The 24,328-nt window shown below is 35.5% G+C and overlaps 1 protein-coding gene across 1 annotated transcript; it reads right to left on the bottom strand.

Annotated features, from left to right (window-relative positions):
• Window positions 1–742: 742 nt before the first annotated feature.
• LOC114034819 (trace amine-associated receptor 2) lies at window positions 743–3,900 on the bottom strand. Its single transcript, XM_027850618.1, has 2 exons — window positions 3,892–3,900; window positions 743–1,738 (listed from the first exon to the last, which is right to left on the bottom strand). The coding sequence occupies exons 1-2, from the start codon at window positions 3,898–3,900 to the stop codon at window positions 743–745; spliced, it is 1,005 nt and encodes a 334-aa protein (XP_027706419.1).
• Window positions 3,901–24,328: the final 20,428 nt, after the last annotated feature.

Here is a 24,328-nt window from a genome sequence, read left to right as displayed (position 1 = left end):
CTTCCCTCTGTTAATTATTTCCTATTTATCCTGAATATAGCTTGCTTTGTAAATATTTGTTTACACATTGTCTTCTCCATAAGATTGTAAGCTTCTCAAGAGGAAGGGCTTATCTTTTGCCTCCTTTTGTATCCCTAGTGCTTCGCACAGAGCCTGGCATATTGTAAGTACTTAATAAAGTTTATTGATTGATAAAACTATCAAAGCTAAGACTTTGGGGACACCTTGTATTTAGAGATCTATATGTATATACTTTTGTCATTGCTGTCCAGATCTGTGATTTCTCTGGTCTCATCAAATTTCCAGTATGGAAATTTCCTTCACCGATATAAATCATCATCAACCCATCTGTAACTTAGAATCTTGAGGATTTACCGGAGACCTGAAAAGTTAAGATACTTAGCCACAGTTACCCAATCAGTATATGTCAGAGGTAAAACTTGACCCCAGGTCTTCCTGACTCCAAGGTCAGTCCTTTTCATGCCTCTGTGTGTGTGTGTGTGTGTGTGTGTGTGTGTGTGTGGGTGTGTGTTTGTGTGTGTATGTATGTGTATACACACACATATATGTATATATGTGTGTGTATACACATACATATATGTATGTATACATATGTGTATGTACACATGCATGTATATGTATATATGTATCATATATACATATATAAATACATACACCTATAAATACACATAAAGATATAGTTCTATACTTTTAAAGAGCTTAAAGTAATTCTCCCGAGTCTCTATTGAGATTCTTTCTGAGGAAACAAATTAGCATTGTGAAAATGTGAGTTGAATATTTTACCAAGGAGAATATACTTCAGTGCTTTGCGAAACCAAGGATAGAAGAAACCATATATTAAAGGATTGCATGTGGAGTTGAAATAGCCAAACCAGGTCAAAGCATCAAACAATACTGCAGGAGTAGAAAAGTTCAAATACGGATCAAGTAAAATTGTGAAGAAGCAAGGAAACCAGCATAACAAGAAGACGCCCATCACTATCCCCAAGGTTTTGGCTGCCTTCTTCTCCTTCTTCATTTGGCTACTTTGATTTTCAGGGATGATGTTGATTGCACAAGCATGTTTTTTGGATACTGCAAAAATTTTGCCATAAATTCCTACCATCACAGAACTTGGGGTGAAGAAGCCTGCCGTAAACAAAGTGGTGCCCCATAGCTTGTTGAACATCACTGGGCAAGAACTGGAACATGCAACCAGAACATCATAGCCTTCTATTCCATCAGCAAATGACTCAGAGAAAACCACCCCAAAAGCAAATGCTCCTGGTACTGACCAGCAAAGAAGAAGCAACCTTTTTACTACTGAAATGGTCATTTTGGTAGAATAATGCAAAGGGTAGCATATGGCATAAAACCTGTCTATGGCTACAGAACAAAGATGGAAGATCGATGTTATGCTTAGCATCAAGTCAAAGCTGTAATGGATCTTGCAGAAAAGGATTCCAAAATACCAGCAATTCTCCACAGACCGGATCATGCTGTAGGGCATAATGCTGAATCCCAGGAGAAAGTCAGTGATTGCCATGGAAAGGATGAGAAAATTGGTTGGAGAATGAAGCTGTTTGAAATAGGAAATAGAAATAATCATAGCAAGGTTTCCAAAAATAGTGATGAAGATAGCCCCAGACATAAATAGATACATGGCAGTTCGAATACCTATTGGCCTGTTATTCTCCGGGCATGATCCATTTCCAAATTCTGAGCAGTCAAAGGCTACCTTCAGAAAAGCAAGAATATATAAGGCTCTGTCAGGCAATATTTCACATGTTTTATACTTTGCAAAAATGCTTAGAGTAATTCATAAATACAGTAATTCAGACATTAACAGGCAGAGCAAAGACTTCAATTTTCAAATTTTATGAGGTTTTCTGTTTCTACTCATCTTAGATTTCTTTGCACTTTCACGCAAATCCATCCTGATGACTTTAAATAAACAGAATTGCTTTTAGAACATTTGAAGATTCACAGTTTTAAGTTATTCATCTTCACAATGCATATATCTTGAAATGGATATCAGTAATTCAATAAATCCTTGGCTTCTAAATGTGAATCCAAATAGTTTGATTAAATTGAGGAGTCAGACAAATTCTTTGATTCAAGTATAATTTAATAAAGGCTTCATATTTCTTTTAATACCTTTTTTCAATTGTATTGTTAGAAAAGTGAGAGCCATCTGTAAACAATTTAGATGACATTTATTCTGAGTAAAAAATCTGCTGATTCATTTCTAGATGACATGTATCTTTCAAGATGGAAAAGTTCATGTAAGTAATCTGACCTTCATTGAGAGACAACATGCAATACTGGAAGGCATGCCAGACTTGGAATCAGCAAGACCTAGGTACAAATCCTACATCCAAGGATTACTACATGTGTAACTTGGATAAATCACTTAACCTATCTGAGCCTCCATTTCTTCAGTTCAATTCAACAAATTGCTAAGTATCTACTAGTGAAAGACTTGGTACTAGGTGCTAGGGATACAAAAAACCAACACAAAACAAAACAAAACAAAAAAATGAAAGGAATCCCTCCCTCAAGGGACTTACATTCTGCTTACTTATTTACAACATACATAGAGATAAGTAGATGCAAAGTGATTTCAGGAAGATGAGAACCTCAAAGAGACCTAGGGATTCTAAGAGATGAGTAAGGCAAGAGGGTCAGTTTAGGCAAAGGCACAGAGATAGGAGATAACAATTTGTAAAGAGGGCATAAAAGTGGTTGCCTATAGTACCCACTTCACTGGGGTGGTGTGAAGGTCAAGCTAGATGCCTAGAAAGTATTTTACAAATTGTAAAGTGCTATACAAATATGAGCTATCATAATCCTTAACACATCAGCATTTGACAGATATTAATATCACCATGTTATGGAATGACATAATACAGAGAGATGGCTCAGAATTTCATAAGTCTGTTCCTGAGCCAGTGTTCTTTGTCAAGTATTTTTCTTTAAGTCTGACAAAAGAAAACTGAGATAAGGATGCAACCACGGGATGATAGCAAGGCAACTGTTTCTGCTTCTTCCCTTCTTGTTTGTGGAATTCCATCAGCTAAGCTTTAACATTCTGTCAGTGTTCTCTAAAGTGACTTTGGTGAGTGAACTAATGACAGAGCACAGATTTTTTTTGCACACACATTACAGTGAGAAGTTAAACTCTTATACCTGTACTTTGTGTAAGGAACAACACCCAATATTAATGCATTGACTCCTAATTATAGTAAGAAATCTATCTTATGTTTTATTCGGAGATAAAGATTTTCAAAGAACAATATAGCAACTTGCTCATTGTTTTTGAAACATTGTGGGTTCTGAACATCTCTAAGACCTAGATCCCACACAATAAACCACATTTTTTACGCTGCCCTCTCCCCTCTGGTCTTTTATCAACATCACACACACACACACACACACACACACACACACACACACACTCAGAAAGAAAAAAAGTTTTTTTTTTCCCTCATTGGGATTAAGTCTCTTGGCTGACTATCATTCCATACTATTTTCCTGCTTTATAATAAAATTTCATCCAGAGAAAAACTGGCAAAAGTATGATATACTTAGCAATTTAGAAGCAGGCAGTTCACCTTTTCCAAGATTCCAAATGCCAAAGGCACTTCCAGGAAGAATCATATTATCTTGATGAGATGCAACATTCATAAGGCTAAATTTAGATTTAGCCTTCAGCAACATCCCTTTGTTCCCAGGCCTTTGTTGCTGCAAAGTTATCAATGAGAAACAGAGCATGAAGCACAAGCAGCCAAGGACCTTGTTACTAAAAATGCATTTTTGTTTCCTAAGAAAAGCTCAAATAATAGAAACAAATGCAGATCCAATCCAGCTAATGTCCTTTTCCTCACTTACCTGCTCCATTTCCAAAGAAGCCAGGGATGAATTCGTTATCTTTTTTCTTTATTTTTGCTTATCCACTGTAACATGTTAATTATTGAATTCAAAGGACTAAAAGATGCAGGTTGTGGTGATTTATAACTCAACAAGTCTCTAGGGGTTTGGACCTGAAAATAGAAGTAGGACTTAGCTTCCTGAAGTTTCAAGGACTAAATCAGGGTAGGTCCCTCCTTCTCCATTCTCTGAGGATCTCAGCATCTATCTCTGAGTTATCTCAGTGCACACAAGTTTCCTTCACCTCCAACGCTGTGAAGCTATAAATCCTCTACTAGATAGGTCATTATCTGAATCTCAGTGGTGAATGGTAGTAAGAAGTAAACTTTTCCCAATCAAAAGTGCCAGGTCAGACACAATTAGGTTAAGTACTTGAAGCAAGAAGATGAAAGTGGAATGCTGTCCCTCTTCTGCCTTTTTCCCTCTTACTTCAAACACTGGAGAGCACCCCTTACTCTGAGGTGATAGCCTCATACTTTTTTCATTGTAAAAATGATCAAAAGATTGCATATGAAAGAGGGTACTTCTTCTGGATTGGAGCAACAGGGCCTGATAATTGATGCTATGACTTTTTTGACTGAAAAATGTAACTCAGAGGCCTTCCTTGCTATTCTCTTCTAAGAACTTATTCTTTAAAAGTGTTCATAGGTTGTAGATTGTATACTCTTTCTAAAATGTGAAAGTTATCTATGCAATCACAATAGCTTCCATTTATGTAGTACTGTAAGAATTACAAAGCACTTTCCTTAAAACAACCTTTTGACATCATAATGTAGGTAGTATTATTACCATTTCACATATAAAGAAACTGAGGCTCAGAGATCTCAAGTGTTTTTTCCACATAGTTGCTAAATGGTTGAGTAAGGAGCCAAACCTGGGTCTTCTGATGCCAACTCTAGTGCATTTTCCACAATGCCGTGCAGACTGTGAGAAATAGGGACTTAAGGAAACAAGGTAGACTTGTTATGGATAGGGCACAGAAATGGCCAACTAATGACACCAGTGTCCTATTTAATTAAACAACTCTGTTCTTAAATGTTCATGTTGTTTGAAAGCAACAAGGGAGAGACAAAGAAATGCCTCCTAGCAAAGCAAGTTCACAACCATATGCTGGTGTTGTTAAAATATATATAAAAGTATTTTGAAAATAAAAATCAACAAAGGAGAGAAAGAAGAGTGAATTTAATATAAAGATAGGAACTGGAGCTGAGATTTCAATAATATGGTGACCTCCTAGAACAGGAAGCTCCTTCTACCATTTTAGGATGGCACCTGGTCTGCAGCTTATTGTCTTAAAAATTGATCTAGAACTATGCCCAAAGGCTATAAAAATGTGCATACCCTTTGACCCAGAAATAGTACTTCTAGGGCTATAACCCAGAGAGATCATACAATTGGGAAAAGGACCCACATGCACAAAAATATTTATAGCAGCTCTTTTTGTGGTGACAAAGAATTGGAAATTGAGAAGATGTCCATCAATTGGGGAATGGCTGAACAAGTTGTGGTATATGAATGTAATGGAATACTATTGTGCCATAAGAAATGATGAGCAGGCAGACTTCAGAAAAATCCTGGAAAGACTTGTATGATCTGATGCTGAGTGAAATGAGCAGAACTAGGAGAATGTTGCACACAGTAACAGCCTCATTGTATGATGACTAATATTGATAGACTTAACCTTTCTCACCAATACAAGGATCTAAGACATCTCCAAAGGCCTCATGATGGAAAATGCTATCCACATCCAAAGAAAGAACTATGGAGTTTGAATGCAGATCGAAGCATACTATTTACTATTTTTTTTTCTTCTGTTGTGTTTTGTTTCCTCTTTCTGGTGGTTCCTCCTATTGGTTCTAATTCTTACTCACAACATCACTAATGTGAAAATATGTTTAATAGGAATGTATATATATAGCTTATATCAGATTGCATGCCTTCTTGTGGAGGGAGGTGGGGAGGGAGGGGGAGAAAAATTTGAAACTCAAGAACTTATGGAAGTGATTATTGATAATTCAAAATAAATTAATTTTTAAAAATTGACCTAGAGCTCTGAGAGGTGTAGTGACTTATCCTGGGGTCACACTGAAGGCTGAACTTCAACCCAGATCATCCTGATTCCAAGGCTAGCTCTCTATTCACTATGCTACACTGCCTATGAATTGAGTATGCAACTCAAAGGAAAAAGAAAGAAAGAAAAATCTTATACAACTGTGAGAAACTGATCATTATTATTGAAACTATTTTATTCCTATCAATTATTCATTAATTTATACTATTTATTATTAATTGTGTTATTAATTAAAATTAATTATTAATATTAAAAGTTAATTTCTAGAGGATGAGTTTTTCAGTGATGTACCAAGTTACCACAGGCATCTTCCAAAATATAAGGTGACTATAATCTCTGCTAAGGAGGGTGAGCCCAGACTGAACAACAGACAGATCTTCAAAAAATTGAAATATTGTTGGGCAGTGTTTTGCTATAAAGAAATGAGATAGATTTTTAAACAAACATGCCAGAGCCCACACATCTAAATGAGTGCTGTACCTATCATAATAATCACATTGAGATGAAAAACACTTATCCTAGTAAAGCTGATCTTGCTCAAACATTTCAGGATGTCTTTCACCTGTCAGAACTGTCTTTAGAGCAAGAACTGAATAAGGAAACAGCCTCAGTATTTTATAGCCCCCTCACTCTTTCTTTCCTTGTCAACCATTCGCTCCTGCCCTCCCCTGCCCCCCCAAAAAGAGTCAACATTTTGAATCCAACTTATTCACCAGATTTGGCTCTAGATGACTTTTAACTATTTCTAAAAATCAACTCTATTCTCAAAGGAATGTTTTCCATCATTGAGTAATATATGTTAAACATGTAGAGAAACTTATGTGAAAAGAAACATTATGTATATGTATGCATTTATATTTAAAGGGTCTATGCCATATATGCAGAGTTGTACTTGTAAAATTAGAACTCACTAGAAAAACAGGAGCCGCAGAAATGCAACCAAATGAATGTGTTTCATGTATTGGTTGTTCAATAGTAGGCCTAAGTTTGAATGAATGAAAGTAACTTTAACCGACATCATGGTACTGGTTTCATAAAATATACCTCCCTGCCCCTCAGTTTCTTCATCTGTAAAATGTAAGTGCTAGATCTGATGGACCCCAACATCCCTTTCAGAAGTAATATTCTATGGTTCTATAATTATGTTGTCAGACTACAGTTATGACTTTGAATTACTTGCTGTTTTAGGTCCATGTAGCCTTAAATTTAAACTCTCTCTTCCATGTATATAACATAATAACATGTAGAACCAGTTGTTGAGTTGAGTAACAGCTGAACAAAAGATCTTTTCATTTCACTCTATGTTCCTTTACATTTGCAAATTATTATCATTGAATTAGAAAGATTTCCTAGACTTAGTCTATAATCTACATATAGCTAGTAGTCTACTATTTTTAAATGGTTCAAAATATGTCTCAATTGAGTTGTTTATGAAGACTATAAATGGACTTTTAAGTACCAATATGATGCCTATTTAAGCCAGATTTCTGAGATAAGCACCTAATTTTAATCAACCCAAGTTCCTTCTACTGCATTCCTGTGGGCTGAATTTAAAAAACAAGAAAGCCAAGAGACAATGTAGCATAACGAATAGAGGGAAAACCTGATTTCAAGTCCTGAATCTGGCATATATTGGCTAGGTAACCACAGACAAATCACAACTTCTCAATTTCCTGAACAACTCTCTAAGATATAGTTCCAGGTTTCCAGCATGGGTCTGGGGATGAACTGTATGTCTGTCATCTGAAGACCCACTAGGTTCAGAACTGTTCATCACCAAGTTGACTGCAGGGTGAAACAGTTTTCCACCATAGTATAGTTTTAATCGGTTTTGCTGGAGTATATTCCCATACCAATGAAACCACAAATACTTGATGGATTGAAGTATTGCAGACATGAATATTAATTAGGGTGAGACATGAGTTATGTCTATGTATACAAACTGGTTGCCTACATTGACTAATGACCCAAAACACTGAACTAATTGGTTTATATAGACAGTTTTAAAGAAATGCCAAGATTACACAAATTTCAGTCAATAATCAGTGAGCATTTAAGTAACTATATAAAAATAAAACAATCCCTGCCCTCATGTAGTTTGTATTCAATGAAGGAAATAAGTCTATACAAAAGAAGTACATACCCAAAATAAATAAATACAAAGTAGTTAGGAGGGAAGCTACTAGCAGTTAGGAAAGGTTTCATGGAGAAGGTCCTGTTTGAGCTGTGCTTTGAAAGAAACTAGGAGTTCTAAAAGACAGAGTTAAGGAGTGAATGCATTATTAATAATGGTTCTCTGGGATGAGGAGGAAGGAAAGTGTAGTAATGTAAAAATAAAAGATTTCAATAAAAGTTTATCTTAAAAAGAATATATAGGTCAATGATCATGTTAATAATATGAACATTAACAAAGAAGAAAATGGTAGAATTGACATTTCTAGTTTGCATTCTTTGTCAGCCACATTATAAAGTTTAAAACAATAATCAATCTAATGGTTCCCATTTAGTGGTTAATGGGGCTCACAAAGATGGTTCAAAGGTAAAAAAAAGCTTTAAGTAATAAATAATTTTAAGTAATAAATAATTGCTCAATCATGATATAATTATATTTATACTGTGCCAACAAATGTGCATGTTTGAAGCATTATAAGTTTGTTTTTGCAGTGATTGTTATGATCATTGATAATACGTATTTAGTAAATGTTTATTGAACTGAATTGAATTAACACAAAAATCTTGATGACTGTATAATATTTCATCAAGACTGCTTGTGATTAAGCACAATATATCTTGAAGTTTCTCAACTTGTTATCAAGTTGTTTCCAAATTGCCACAAGGGTATGACATTCAAGCACAAACCAATTCCCAATAGTCAGATCCACACAAAAGCCCTCATTTGCATGCTGTACACAACATCAAAGCAGTTCCCTGTAATCCTGCTTCATTATCTATGTAATGATATGATCAAGTGTTCAACTTAAAAGCTATGATTGCTGGATGTGCACATTGCAAGCCATCTTGAAACTGTCATGGACCATGACAAATGATCTGCAGAAACAAACCTTACTTTGTCTCTCATTGCAGCATTAAGCCTATTTTCCACCTTAAACATACCCTCTATGTTACTATTTTTCTATCTGGCAGATTTTCAAATGACCTGTTTGGCAACATTGGCCAGTAGATCTTTTATGACAGTATAGCCGGTATGCCGGTGGAAAAAGAGAAAAAAATCACATTTAAAGAGATTCTTTCCTTACAAATGTTAGTTTATATTTTATGAAGACTTATAGATAAGCATTTGAGGCCTTGCTGGATTACTTCTTTGATTTCTTACAGGATGTCCTATATAAAATATTCACAATTATTTTATAATTTTATATTTGGAGTTTTCATAATTGTAGATAGAATAAAATTTTATACTTTATCATAATAATTATATAATACAAATTTTAATTTGGAGTTTTGGGGGGCAAAATTATCATTATGGCTACTGTAAGTACTAGATGAATAAGTATAAAGGAATATTATGAATAGTATATCAATTGATCCTGAAGATTAACCAAACATGGGAGGGGGAGGAGAGTTGAGGAACAAAAATGTTGGGAAATACTTATCTAATCAGATATGATAAGAATTTTGTACCACAAATTCAAAACTATCAAGATTTCTTTAAAAATATGGATTTGTATCCACTATCATTAATGATGACCTTCACCCTAAATGTATATTGTGCCTGAAGATATTAGCTGATTGTATGGGGCTCTGTATAAAAACTCTTCAGGCAAGGCTGAAGATCTCTGGGGTTGTGTTTCTTACATGCTGAGACCAGAGAGAACTACCTCCACAACCGATCAAAATGCCTCTTATTCAGCAAGTGGTTAGCAGCCTAGAACCAGTTACAGAATGGCGAAGTGCGTATTAAAAAATTTTTTTAATGTAAAGTCTTTTATTTGGTTTGCAAAATTATCAGTGAAGTTGGAAATTCAATACCTGAATTTCAACCAAAAAATGTGCCCAACTGGCAAGTGGGATTTTAAAATGAATATGCTGATTTAGGAAGTATAATCAACAATATCCTTCTTCCATTTATATTCAAGCATCTTCATGACATATATTTTTCAGTCATGATAACCAAGTATTGAAATAAAATTAACTTAATACTAGACCTTCAAATCATATGATGGTGTTAAATTAAGATTAAAAAAAAGAAGTATATTTATTTACATTGCTCTCACTGAAAAGTAACATTAATACTAACATTAATGCTAGAGAAAAATGTTTTTGCACTATTAAACAAAATAAAATATCTTTATTGTTTATTCTTTATCTCATTTTTTAAATTACTTTGTTTAAATGTTTTATAATGTATGTAATATATTATTATATATAAACATCTATATGTTTTTTAAAATAAATAGACATATATGAGGGTTTAAACAATTTTTTTTTGCTAATAGGGGCATGTAATCAAAAAAGTTTGGGAAGAATTGATATAGAGATGTATAAGTATCAACAATTTAAAATTATGATGGCTCAGGCATTTCTTTTTTAAAATATAATATTTTATTTTCCCCCATTACATGTTAAAACAATTAAAAAAAATTTTTTTAAAGTTTTGTGTTCCAAATTCTATCCCTCTCTCCTTACCTCCCCCCTCCCTGAAGTGGTAAGCAGATATAGGTTGTACATATGCAATCATGTAAAACATTTCCATATTAGTAATTTTGTACAAGAAGAATCAAAAGAAAAAGAATGAAAGAAAGTGAGAAATAGCATGCTTCAGTAAGTATTCAAACAATATCAGTTCTTTCTCTGGAGGTCAGTAGTATGCTTCATCATTAGTCATTTGGGATTATCTTGGATCATTGTATTGCTGAGAATAGCTAAGTCATTCACAGTTCTTCTTTGTATGGCATTGCTGATACTATGTACAATGTTCCCCTGGTTCTGCTCACTTCACTTTATATCAGTTCATGTAAGTCTTTCCAGGTTTTTCTGAAATAATTCTGCTCATCATTTCTTATAGCACAATAGTCTTCCATCACAATCATATGCCACAGCTTGTTTAGCCATTCCCCAACTGATGGGTGCATTTCTTAAGAAGATTATTTATTGATTAAAGAATGTCACCTTTAGAACTCTAATTAGTAACTCTAGAGAAAGACCCATTATCATTTTAACCCACAGATTTTTTTCTTGTAAATACAGTACACTTAATAAGGGAAAGTTAAAAGTGTAATTCATTTTGCTAAGCAGTAGAATTATAACTCAAATCCAATAATTTTGTAGATTTTATCCCTTCACTTTTGATACATAAATGTTTGGTCTCTAAAGTTATCTCACCAAACAAGTACACTACAATTTTTAATTCCTAATAAAGTATGTATTAAGAAAACACATGAAGCAGATTCAACCTATCTATGACTTAGCAGGGAAATTCTAGGAAATTGTCTGAGACAGGGGTTTTGTGACCTGCCCACTGAGATTTGAATCTAAATCTTCCTATCTCCAAGCCCAACACCATGCATTACCCCACACTGACTCTAATTACATATCAAAATTTAGTGGATTTTTTTTAATTTTAAAGCAGACCAAGTATCTTTTGAAAATGATAATACCTCACAATCATATAGTGCTTCTCAGTTTGCTTTCCTGACAAGAATATGGTAGAATGAGTAGGTTAAATAATATTATCTCCATGTTTCAGAATATAAAACTGGGACCCAAAGAGGTAAAATAACTTGCCTAAAATTGCACAACCAAAAGGTGTCCAAGTGTCAACACTTCATGTGTTATGTTCCTTCCATTTCTTTTATATCAAATACACATTTTGGGGGAGTAATTGATATGTTTTAATTCCACTGAATTAAATCTACTCTGACACCTCAGCGTGGGATGGAGGTAGCTTGAAGGCTTTGCAAGTGAAGGTCAAGTTCTTGTAGTTCCTACAAAGCTACAAAGGCTTCTAGAATAGCTCCACTGATGGACTTTATTCTGATCATCGGGCCAGCCCAGCCCACCTATGTTCAGAAGATGGAGCAACAGGGTTTTTTGTTTTGTTTTGCCACAGTAATTAGCCAAGACCATCTATTAGGACATGATACTTTCAAATCACATGTACCTTCCTTTCAAAACCTTAAAGGTATTAAGCCTTAATAATGCTTGAAGGAAGTGACAAATATTCCCAAATTCTATTTAGAATTTTAAGTAAATCATATGTGATAACCCATAAGTCACTTGGGAGTAGTTCTACTAGGGTGACTTGTGGAGGAGAGGAAATGTATCCTGCTGCAGCTAGAGAGCCAATACCCTTGCCAGCTCACTCTGAATATTCCTTTGGTTTAGTGGACCTCATTAAAACAATGTACTAGGTAAAGTAGCTTTTCTTTCTAGCTAAGTTCAACTCCTACCTCAGTCATTAGCTGTATTGCCCTGGGCAAGTCATTTAACCTCTGAGCCTGTCTGCCAATCTGTAAAATGAAGATGGTAAAAATGGGAATAATAATAGTGCTTATGTCACAAGACTGTTGTGAGAAGCAAATAGAATGTTTTGCAAGTCTTTTTTTTAAACTTTTTTTTAATTTTATTTTTTTAAGGCAGTTGGGGTTAAGTGACTTGCCCAGGGTCACACAGCTAGTAGGTGTCAAGTGTTTGGTCTGAGGCTGGATCCGAACTCAGGTCCTCCTGACTTCAGAGCCAGTGCTCTATCCACTGCACCACCCAGCTGCCCCTTTTGCAACTCTTAAAGCACTAGATAAAAGTGAGCTATATCTAGGGCTGTATGAAGAACTGCATTATCCATCAAAGAGCCTGGTGTTCCCCTTTGTGATACCCTACACCTTTGTCCCACAGCATTCTGGAAAACAGCTTGTTATTGTTTTTCTCTACCATTGTTTTGTCTGCCACCATCCTGTTCTCCCCACCCAGGTGGCACATAAAACGATATTTTTCTTCCTTGCTTATTAGCATAGGCAATATGCCTCCCATACGGTCAATACATCCTGTTAAGCACTTGGGGGGCAAGGGAAAAATAATCACACCCTTTTTCATTGGATTTTTCTTTTGCCACTCTCCCTTCCTCCATCCTCCTAACTTGGGCTGGGCCATGTGAACTAACTCAATGCTTAGAGGAGCCTTAAGCACCAGGAACGATGCAGGTGGTGGTCATAGCCAACAATACTGCAACAAAATCATGGGTTTAGATCGCCGCTATTCTCCAGTATAAGAGCTTCCAGTTGAAAAAAAAATGGCAGGCCAGGAACTGCAGAGCAATAGGGGAAAGGATAGAAAAACCCAGAATGACCTGGCTGAAGTACCTTATTATTTATATGCTGCTATCTCCCCTTTTGAATGTGAGCTCCTGGAAGGCTGTTTTGTTATTGTTGTTTGCTTTTTTTGTATCCTCATCACTTAACATAGTGCCTGGCAAGGGTAGTAAGAGCTCCATAAATGCTTGCTGACTGATGACTGACCAACCACCTTTGACAGCTAAAGGATGGGATTGTTCAGGAGCTGAGTCCAGTCATTTTTTTAAGTATTTTATTTTCCCCAATTACATGTAAAAACGGTTTTTGACATTAGTTTTTAAAAAAACTTTGAGTTCCAAATTCTCTCCTTTCCTCCCTTTCCACTCCCTCCATTGAGAAGGCAAACAATTCGATATAGGTTACACATGTGTAGTCACGCAAAATGTATTTCCATATTAGTCATGTTGGGAAAGAAAGCACAGACCAAAAAAAAAAAACCTCAAGAAAAATAAAGTTTTAAAAGTATCAAGATTTTCAATCTGTATTCAAACATCACCAGTTCTTTCTCTGGGGATGGATAGGGTTTTTCATCATTAGTCCTTCAGAGTTGTCTTGGAACATTGGTATGCCAAGAATAGCCAAGTCATTCACAACTGATCATCCTACAATATTGCTGTTACTTTGTAGACAGTATATTTCACTTTGCATCAGCTCATGTAAGTCTTTCCAGGTTTTTCTGAGAGCAGCCTTCTCATCATTTCTTATAGCACAATAGTATTCCATCACAATCACATGGCACAATTTGTTCACCCATTCCCCAATTGGTGGGCATCCCTTCAATTTCTAATTCTTTGCCACAAGAAAAGAACTGCTATAAATATTTTTGTGTGTATAGGTCCCTGAGTCCATTCTTATAGGCACATCTTTCTCTATCTAAGGAAGAACATAATTGTCACTCAACTGGTTTCATGCTTGTGTTAACTAGAGCCCCAACTCAGAAACCAGGGAAAATCTCTGAACTGGGCAGCCCAGTATACTGGCCTACATTTCACACTTGTAAGCAAACTTTCTGTAACATGTCAAAAGGAAGTTTTAATTAAAAAAAATTTTTTTAAATGCACGCTCTCCAAATAAATTGAAATATATTCAATTTCCATTAGGTCCCACAGTGAGTATTCCCCAGTGTAATTTATAGTCCTAGTATAAAGTCCCTCTATTGCAGATAATAGTAATTTTGGTAATCCAATGGCCTCAACTGTATCTCAACTACTCCCACTCAGTATGGTCTTTCCTGGTATCTTCATATTTGTTTTCAGGTATTCACTTACAATATCCCCTGTTGGGATCCATTCACAGGTGTCTTATGGGGGTGATAAGGGGACCCATTGCTCTACTTAAGAACTTTAGGGCAAACCCAAAGGGAGTATAGTATAATGGAATGACCCTTGGGTTTGGAGTCAGAGGTTCTGGATTAAAATCAAGATCTCCCAATTATTACCTTATGACCTTAGGCAAATTACTTAACCACTCTGTGCCTCAATGTTCTGATATGTAAAATGAAAAGTTTGAATTAGAAGACTCTGAGGATCATAAGTAAGTATATCTTTTGGTCTGGTTGGAGTTATAACTCTCTACACAGCACTCATGACTTGAGCCTTACAAAAACACTGACTTGCAAATGTATATGAAAAAGGAAAGGAAGTTTCATTAATCAGCAACAATAAAAAACAGTATGTCCTCCATTGCATACTAGACATTATTCCATGTTGGAGCTCAGCCAAAAAAGCATTAAGTATTAAGAAAAAATAAAATAAAAATTAATTGTTAAAAAAAAGGAGAAAAGGAAAAGGAGGAAGAGGAGGAAGAGAAGAAGAGGAAGAAGAAGAAAAAGAATAGGAAGAAGAAGAAGAATAGGAAGAAGAAGAAGAATAGGAAGAAGAAGAAGAAGAATAGGAAGAAGAAGAAGTAGTAGTAGTAGCAGTAGTAGTGATAGGTATATTCTCCATTTTTGTAGGTCTACCCTCAGAGATTTTCTTTTTCCAGATCAAGTCACATGAAGTTCACAATCAGGAAGGGTGTGTTTATACTTCTGAAACTAGAAATTAGTATTCTCCACCCAAGCGAATATATTTTATTGTTCGTGAGCCAAAATACGAAGTAATTTGTTACCCCAGGCTACTGTTCTTAATTACTTAGGTAAGATTATTCAAATCATGCAAGGCTATCAGATGCCTGCATTAGTTACCAGGCCCATACTAAATTAGAGTGTATTCAATTCAATCCAAAAAGTGCTGCTGGGTACAAAACACCATGCTAGGCATTAGGAATGCAGACAAAGGAAATAGTTTCTGTTCTCATGGCCTTTGAATGCTTCCCTTCTCTTAAACTAGCTTGGGGTGGAAAGAGGAAGATTTCAAAACAATCTATATTTGAAAACCTATAGTGACAAGGTCCCAACTTAGTTTTTCCCCTTCTTAGAACAAGAATTATATTTGCAATATTACAGAGTATTTGAAGCCTGACCATATTACTACAAGTATCACCCACTAACATCAATAGAACTTAAACATGTAGCCTTAATATGATAATGTTCATTCATTTCCTGCACATGTTTTAGGGTCACTTGCCTCTGAGTTCCTAGGCTAGGTGTACAGAGGGGTGACTGGGTAGGTTGAGGAATATGAGGATAGAAGATAATGTATTTTGCCTGATACGGTTTGCTGTTGTGATTATTTCTTAATTTTCTCCTTGTTTTCCTTGTTTGACTCATTGGGTCTAAACAGGAGAACGTAAAACAGACATCTACAAGTTGTCTACTCAATTTGGCTGGCATAGTTGGTCAATCTGGATAGTGATAGTTAGGGATAATTTAATCCCCCAAAGTTAATTCTGCATGAATTTTATAAACACTAACAATTATGTAGACCCAACCCATGACAACTTCCTTCATATCACAAAACTTTTCTATCTGTCCCATCCATACCTTCATTTCCATTCTCACTTCTAACACTCTAGTACAAGCCTTAATCACCCCTCATGTGCATTATTTCAATGACTTCCTTCCTTCTCTCCCTGACTCTACTCTCTTCTCCTCCAGTCTCCAATCCATTGTACACGCAGTTGCCAGAGTAATCTTCCTAAAGCATAGATGTTACCACATCACTCATAGGCTCACAAAATAATCATTCCACTGCCTTATGAATAAAGTCCAAAATTCCTTAATAGACCCTCCCTGATTTGACCCTCAACCCCATTCCCAGATATCTTCTCCCAGCATGGAGGCTGTGTGAATGGAGAGAAGGGAATGTGTGTAAGAAATGTGAAAGCAGAAGACTTGACCACAGATTGGATATGTTGGGTGAGTGTAAATAAATAGAGGATGACACCTCGGTTTCAAGTCCGATTGGCTTAGGAATGGTGCCCTAGACAGAAATAGGAAATGTGGGAAGAAAGAAGGGTTTTGGGGGAAAGATAACAAGTTATGTTTTGGGTGTGATGAATTTTTGATGCCTATGGGACATCCAGTTTGAGACGTACAAAGGTCACTGTGTGAGCATTATGTATCTCAAGTGAGATAATATATGTTAAGTGCTGTACAAAGTATTATATAAATATTGACTATTACCAACATTATTATCCTATTACAATTGTAGACTTTGGACACTAACTTAAGACAGCAACATTAGTCCATGTCCCTTATAGAAGAGATCTCACTGGTTATGTGGCATGATGGATAGAGCACTGCTGGGCTTGGAATCAGAAAGTCTTGAATTCAAATGCAGGCTCAGACACTGTTTAGCTGTGTAATCCTGGGAAACTCACTTAACTTCTGTCTTCCCTTATGAACCCAAAGTGTAATCTGATTATAATAATGGTCTAAGACAGCTCCCAACTATTATGTGGGACCCACATGGGACATTCTGAAGACAGTGTTCCTTATCTTCGTTATCAAACCTGACTCTAATAATGAGGTATAAAGTTTCTAACAGGCCAGCCTTTTGGTGCTCTTCAAGTTACATCCAAAGAGTCAAACCTGAACATTGGAAGAGATGTAGAGGCAAGCAACGAAAATGATGGTTTTCATAGGACTTCACAGTTACAATGGATTTTAATTCTATGATTTCATTTGAGCCTCACAAGTCTGGGCTGTCATCACCATTGTCTAGAAAAGGAAATGTAAGTTTCAGAGAAGCTGCCCATGGCTAATAAATGACAGAAAAGGAACTCCAACCAAGTCTTTTAGCTCCATGCCTAGTGCTCCTTCCACTATACCATTAATATTATAACTAGATCATAAGTACAATGGTCATTCTTCACAAAGCCTAGGAAAATTGATGGTAAAGGCCTACAGCTGTATAACACAGAAAAATTAGTATTGCAGCTGAGGGTGAAAAATGGGGGGTTTATTTTCCTTCTGAATTAGTACAAAAATATTTGACTACACAAATCTAGACCTGCTCCTATAAGATAAAAAGAAAAAGGAATTAGAATACAAGAAAGGAGGAATAAAGATGATGGATGGAATCTATGGCCCATGCTATAGAACCAATGAGAGCATGAACAGTGCCATATGATGGTTGTGGTTTGAGGCTACAGTGGAGTGTGGGCTTTGGATCAGGTCCTGCATCTGACTATATTAATTTTATAACCACGGGCAAATTGCTTTTAGCTTTTCAATTTCCTAGGCAACTCTCAAGGATTGTAGATTACAAAAGGAGTTGCCCGTCTGTATGGGTAAAGGGAGTTTTCACACAAAGAATTCACCACACTGATGAAATAACAAGTCTGACTCCCACCCACCCCCAAGTCAAAATTTATAATACTGTGTTGTAATTACACACTAGCCTTGATCATTCAATTTTCCAAAAGGTCTATGCCTGACTATGTTTATAAAACCATACTTAAAAGAATTTAGAAGCTTACATTATAATATATAACTTTAAAGCATTTTTTAAAGTTTTCAACATATTACAAACATATGATATCATCCTTCAGAAACTTTTTGTTTTGAAGAAAAGAGCCAGGAGAGGATACGGCTAATGAGCCCCTTAATCAGATGTGTTGATTGCATATTTAACAATGCCCACTGCACTTCATTTACGGTTTGACACCTAGAAGCTACAGTGCCACCTGGGTCATTCCAAACCTTAATCTAGAAGGGTATGTGAACAAAACATCACCCTCAGTTGAGTCTCATTTGCCAAAACTCTAGAGTTGAAATGCAGACCAAAGGGCACCATTAACACATGCTTTTTTTCCCTTCTCATTTTGTTATAATGACAAATAATTTCATACTGTCCTGATTAGGGCAACAACTGTATTTAGTTGGAGTTTAAGAAATAAGGCTCTCTGGTATTTGTTTTCCTTTAATAAAAAGTGGAAACAGCTGTGATTCCAGATTTTGGAGAGTCTGTAAACAGAAGGCAAAGTGTTGGCTTAGAAGGGAGTTCTTTAGTTGATGCAACTGAGACAAAGAAATGTCCTGTCCTGATTGTCAGGGTGACAAATCTCAAGGTAAACAGTTTAGTATGTTAAGCAGGGATTCTAAGTATGAACAAGCTTATCTTTAAACTATGTATAAATTGAATTTTGCTTTTTTAAGTCCCAGAATCTAAGTTAGGAAAGTTCCTCAGAAAGCACCCAGTCCAGTTTATATGAATAGGAATACCAACTAAAAGTACAGAGAGTATACATCTGCCTCCCTGATACAATTTTAGCACAATGGGGAAGGTCCTTGTCCCCAAACTAGCTAGTTCCCTTCCACACTTTACATCAGGGGCTCCTAAACTTTTTTGTGTCATGGACCCTTTTAGCAATCTGGCAAAGCCTATGGGCTCCTTGGAATAATTCTTTTGAATTCATGATTAAAGGAAATATTAAATTTCAGATAGAGATTAGGAAAAATAAAAATGTTATTTTTTTCATCCAAGTTTGTGGACTTCCTGAAATCTATCCCCAAATCCTTGGGGAGTCCATGGACCTCAGCTCTAATGTCTAGAGTTCTAATAATTAATGTTTAGAGAAGTAGTGTATTAAACTTTATTAGTCATCTACATTTCAGTCTGAATAAACATGTATGGTCCATTCCTGAACATGATTTTAAAAAAATTATTAAATAGGGAAAAGAGAAGATAGATTAAGAGTCTGATAGTGACACCCATTGACAAAAGAGCATAGAAAAGGAAGACTAAGCAAGCAAAAGAAACAATTTTCCTGTTTTGCCATTCTGCTGAAGGCCAGTCTTTGCTTTAGGATATTTAAAATATTAGAATCAGAATTTACAGCTGGAAAGGATAAGAAGATTATAGATTCATAGACATAAACCTTGGAAGTCACCTAGTATCACCCCTTGCATTTTACAGATAGGAAACTGAAGCCTAGAGAGGTCCAATGGCTAACCCCAGAACATAGGTAGAAAATAGAAGACTCAGACTTCATATAGGAACTCAGCATAAAACTATCTAGCTATCTGGTCATTGACATAGCTGTTTGGAGTTGCTCATCTCCAAAGGGCTGGCTACTAGATGAAAAATTCTGAAGCTAAGGCAACTTATGAACACTATATAATAAGAAAAAGGGGAGTTATAATTTCGATCTGTGGAGAGAATACATGAAAAATTATGTATTTTGAAATATTCAAGTAAATCAAGAAAGATACAATGTCCCAGGCAAGTCAAAAATTGCAATCCACATTAATTATGTAATGTACATATAAATATTTCATTTAATTAATTCATCACTAAATATGTTGAAAAAAATAAAATAAAATGTCATAGAGGTGACTACATTCTAGAAAATGGAAGAAGAGTGAAACTTATTGATACTTTTATACTTTGATGAGATTGTGAATCCACGTATGTAGGTTGTACATATACAATATGTATACATACAACAATGTATATATACCCATGCCTTCTTATCTAGTCTGATTCATAATAAATGAATCAAACCTTCCATAAATCCTTCATAGCTAATCATCTGAATGCAGCCAAAGCCTTTCTCTTAGTCTTGGATACTTTGGGGTTACCAGGGCAACATTCAGGCCTTCAATCTGCTATCCCTCATTCTTGGAACATGAACACTTTCTTTTATCATACACATCGTTGATATTTTTAGACTACTTTTTGTATGCAAGTCATTATGCATTGTGCTGATTGCACTGAGTCAGAGGATATTACAGGGCCTCCTGAATGAACTCCACAGCCTTTCATACAAAATTATCCTAGCCAGGAACCACCAAGTAGATGAAAAACGCACTTTATGACAAGCAGTTGAATGGATGGTCCATTGAGATAGTCAATAACTACATATATCTGGAGAGGATGGAACTAGGTGGCACACTGGATAAAGCACCAGGCCCAGAGTCAGGAAGACTCATCTTCCTGAGTTCAAAATTAGCCTGAAATACATTAACTGTGTGGCCCTAGGCAAGTCACTTAACCCTGTTTGCTTCAGTTTCCTCATCTGGAAAATGAGCCAGAGAAGCAAATAGAAACCACTCCAGTGTCTTTGCCAAGAAAACCCCAAATGAGGTCATGAAGGGTTGGACAACTAAATATCAACAATTAAATGTGTGTCCATACATATATGTGTGTATGTGAGAGAAAGAGGGAGAGAGAGACAGACAGACAGAGAGAGAGAGAGAGAGAGAAGAATGTTCATAGTTGTTTGCATTTTGTTTTCCCCATTAGACTATGAGCTCCTCAGGCAGCAATTGACTTGTCTTTGCTTATGTCTCTAGTACCTAGCACAGTGCTGGTACAGAGTAAGTGCATAGTAAATGTTTACTGACTGACAGACAGACTGATTATTTAACTTCCTGAACCTCATGTAATTCTCTAAGACTATAAATTAGAGATGGCTTACAATCTCTGTTCCCATTCCTACAAAATTACAGGTCCTGGACAAATTGACATTCACACAATCTGACAATGCCTTGTTTTTATAGTCTTACCAGCTAAAATAAGCTCCTCTCTGCTCTAGCTAAATGGTTTTATCCCTATCCCTGGAGCACATCTTATATTTTTTACTTCATATAGGCAGCTAGGTAGCATAGTACTGAACCTAGAGTCAGGAATACCTGAGTTCAAATCTGACCTTGAACCCTTATTATCTATTTAACTCTGGGCTTATCCTCTATTTTAACCTTACTTGCTTTAATTTCTTTCTTACTAGAGGTTAACTCTACCTAACCTCTATCTGCCTCAGTTTTCTCATTTGTAAAATGGGGATAATAATAGCACCTACCTCTCAGGATTTTGGGGGACAAAATGCAATCTTTGTGATGCACTTTTTAGACCTCAAATCCCCATGTAAATGATGCTAGCTATTATTATATTGTTCCAGCTTCTCTGAGTGCAGCTTCTCCTTTACCTATTCAGATTTGTATCCATTCTTCAAAATCCAACCCAAAGTTTCCTGCCCATCTGTGAAGTCTTCCAGTCCACCCTAACCCACAAGGATAACCTCCACCTCTAAAATTCTAGAGCACATATAGTTTGTACCATTTATCTGGCAAATATTACTAGTCCCCAATATATAATCTCCCACATTGCAAAATGTACAGATTTGGAGTTCAGTCCTGTGTCTGTACCCCTCTTCTGTCTATTGTTGTGAGAGCCAGTGGGAGGAAAAGTACTTGGAACTTTTAGAGAACGTGAGGGCTCAGAACTAGAAAAAGGGAAGAAGCAATATACTTCAGGAAAACTCGGGGGAGCACTGTGATGTGCATCTTAAAGTCTTTTATTGAATAATTGCTTCCACTTGTGAATTCTTGAAACTCAACTTCATATGGTATATTTAGCCTGATGATACTATTTCTTTAACTATTGACTTGTTTTCAGATTTAATATTTTCCATATGTGTTATGTGGCTATTATTTCAGTAATGCAAATATCCAAAACACACCAAGGTCAAATAATGTACATCTATTTTAGTAGGATGCTGATAGTAAAACAGTTATAGTCAGTTTCAGAAATCAATCACCAAACATCTATTAAGCATCTTATATGGACTAGGGACTATGCAGATACTAAGACAAAAATAAAACAGTCCTTGTTCCCAAGGAGTTTACATTCTACTGTGGATAGTATATATATATAATATATATAGTATATATTAATATATAGTATATGTGAATATATAGTATATATATAAATATATATATGAATCTTGAAAGAAATAATGGATTCTCTAAGGTCAAGGTGAAGAAGAAAAGCATTCTAGGCATAGCGGCAGCTAGTTTAGATGGAATGTCATACCTAAGGAACAGCAAGAAAGCTAATTTAACTAGAGTCTAGCCACTAGGCCATAGAGTTTGGGAAGAGAAATAGTGTATAATAAGGCTGGAAAGTAGGCTGGAGCAGGTTGTGAAGGACTTTAAAAGCCAAAAAAAGGATTTCATCTTTTATAGCAGAGATAATAGGGGGCCATGGGTGTTTATTGAATAGAAGAGTGATATGGTCAGAGTTATACTTTAGAAATATCACTTTCACAATTAAGCCAAGGAAGGATTGCAATGGAAAAAAGACTTTAAGCTGGAAGAGAAATTAGGAGGTAACTATAACAGTCTTAACTGAGAAGGGATGAGGAACTGAAGATGGTGGCTGTGAGTAATGAGAAATAGACTAATGTGGGAGATATTGAAATGATAATACTGGCAAAATTTGGAAATTTGATTGGCTCTGTAGAGTGAGGGGAAGTGAGGAGTTGAGGATATAATGTGGAAGTTATAAACCTGAGAAACTATAAGGACGGAGAAGCTTTTGACAGAAATAGAGAAGGACAAGTTGTAGAGGAAAAAATGAGTTCTATTTTGAACATAGTATGTGTAAGATGTATATGAGACATGCAGCATGAAATATCCAATAGAAAATTGGTGATGGGGGCTTAGAGCTCAGGATTGGGATCAGGTTGAATATATAGATTGTTAAAATGAATTACAAAAAATATTCTACTGAATTAGAAAAATAACAACAAAATTCATTTGGAAGAACAAAAAGTCAAGATTATCAAAGGAACCAATGAAAAAAATGTAAAGGAAGGAGGATTAATAGTGCCAGATCTTAAACTATATTATAAGGCAGTAATTATCAAAATTATCTAGTACTGGCTAAGAAATAGAAAGGTAGATGAATGGAACACTGTAAACATACAATTTACAGCAGCAAATAAATATAATAACCTTGTATTTGAGAAGTGTAAAGATTTAAGATTTTAGGATAAGGATTCATTATTTGGTTAAAAAAATGTTGGGAAAATTGGAAAGCAATATGGCAGAAACTAGGCATAGACTAATATCTTTTGCCATTTACCAAGATGAGGTCAAAATGGATACGTAACCTAGATATAAAAAAAAGAGATTACAAGAAAATTAGAACATGGAACATATTGCTTATCAGACTTACAAATAGATGAACAATTTATGAATAAACAAGAGACAGAGAGCAAAGTTAAAAATAAAATGGACAATTTCAATTACATTAAATTGAAAAGGTTTTGAACAAATAAAACAAATGTAGCCAAGATCAGAAGGAAAGCAGAAAATGGGGACAGGGGAATTTTATAGACAGTTTCTCAAATAAAAGTCTCATGTCTCAAATATATAAAGACATTTTCAAATCTATAAGAATATGAATCATTCCCCAATTGATAAATGGTCAAGGGATGTGAACAGACAGTTTTCCAATTAAGAAATCAAAACAATTTTTAGTCATATGAAAAAATGCTCTAAATCATTATTGATTCGAGAAATGCAAATTAAAACAACCTTGAGATATCATTTTGTACCTACCAGATTGGCTAAAATGATTGAAGAGGAAAGCAACAAATGTTGGTTGGGATGTGGAAAAATTGGGACAGTAATTCCCTGTTGGTAGAATTGTGAACTGATCCAATTATTTTGGAGAGCAATCTGGAATTATGCCCAAAGAGTTATTAAAAACTGCCTATACCCTTTGACTCAGCAATGCCACTACTAGATCTATTTCCAAAGATGATTAGGGAAAAAGGAAAAGAACCTATATGTTCCAAAATGTTTATAACAGCTCTCTTTGTTGTGGCAAAGAACTGGAAACTTCCC

Source organism: Vombatus ursinus, unplaced genomic scaffold, assembly GCF_900497805.2.
Source record: "Vombatus ursinus unplaced genomic scaffold, bare-nosed wombat genome assembly UNPS02009132.1, whole genome shotgun sequence".
Classification (NCBI taxonomy): Eukaryota; Metazoa; Chordata; class Mammalia; order Diprotodontia; family Vombatidae; genus Vombatus; species Vombatus ursinus.
This window is presented reverse-complemented; position numbering and strand designations above follow the sequence as displayed.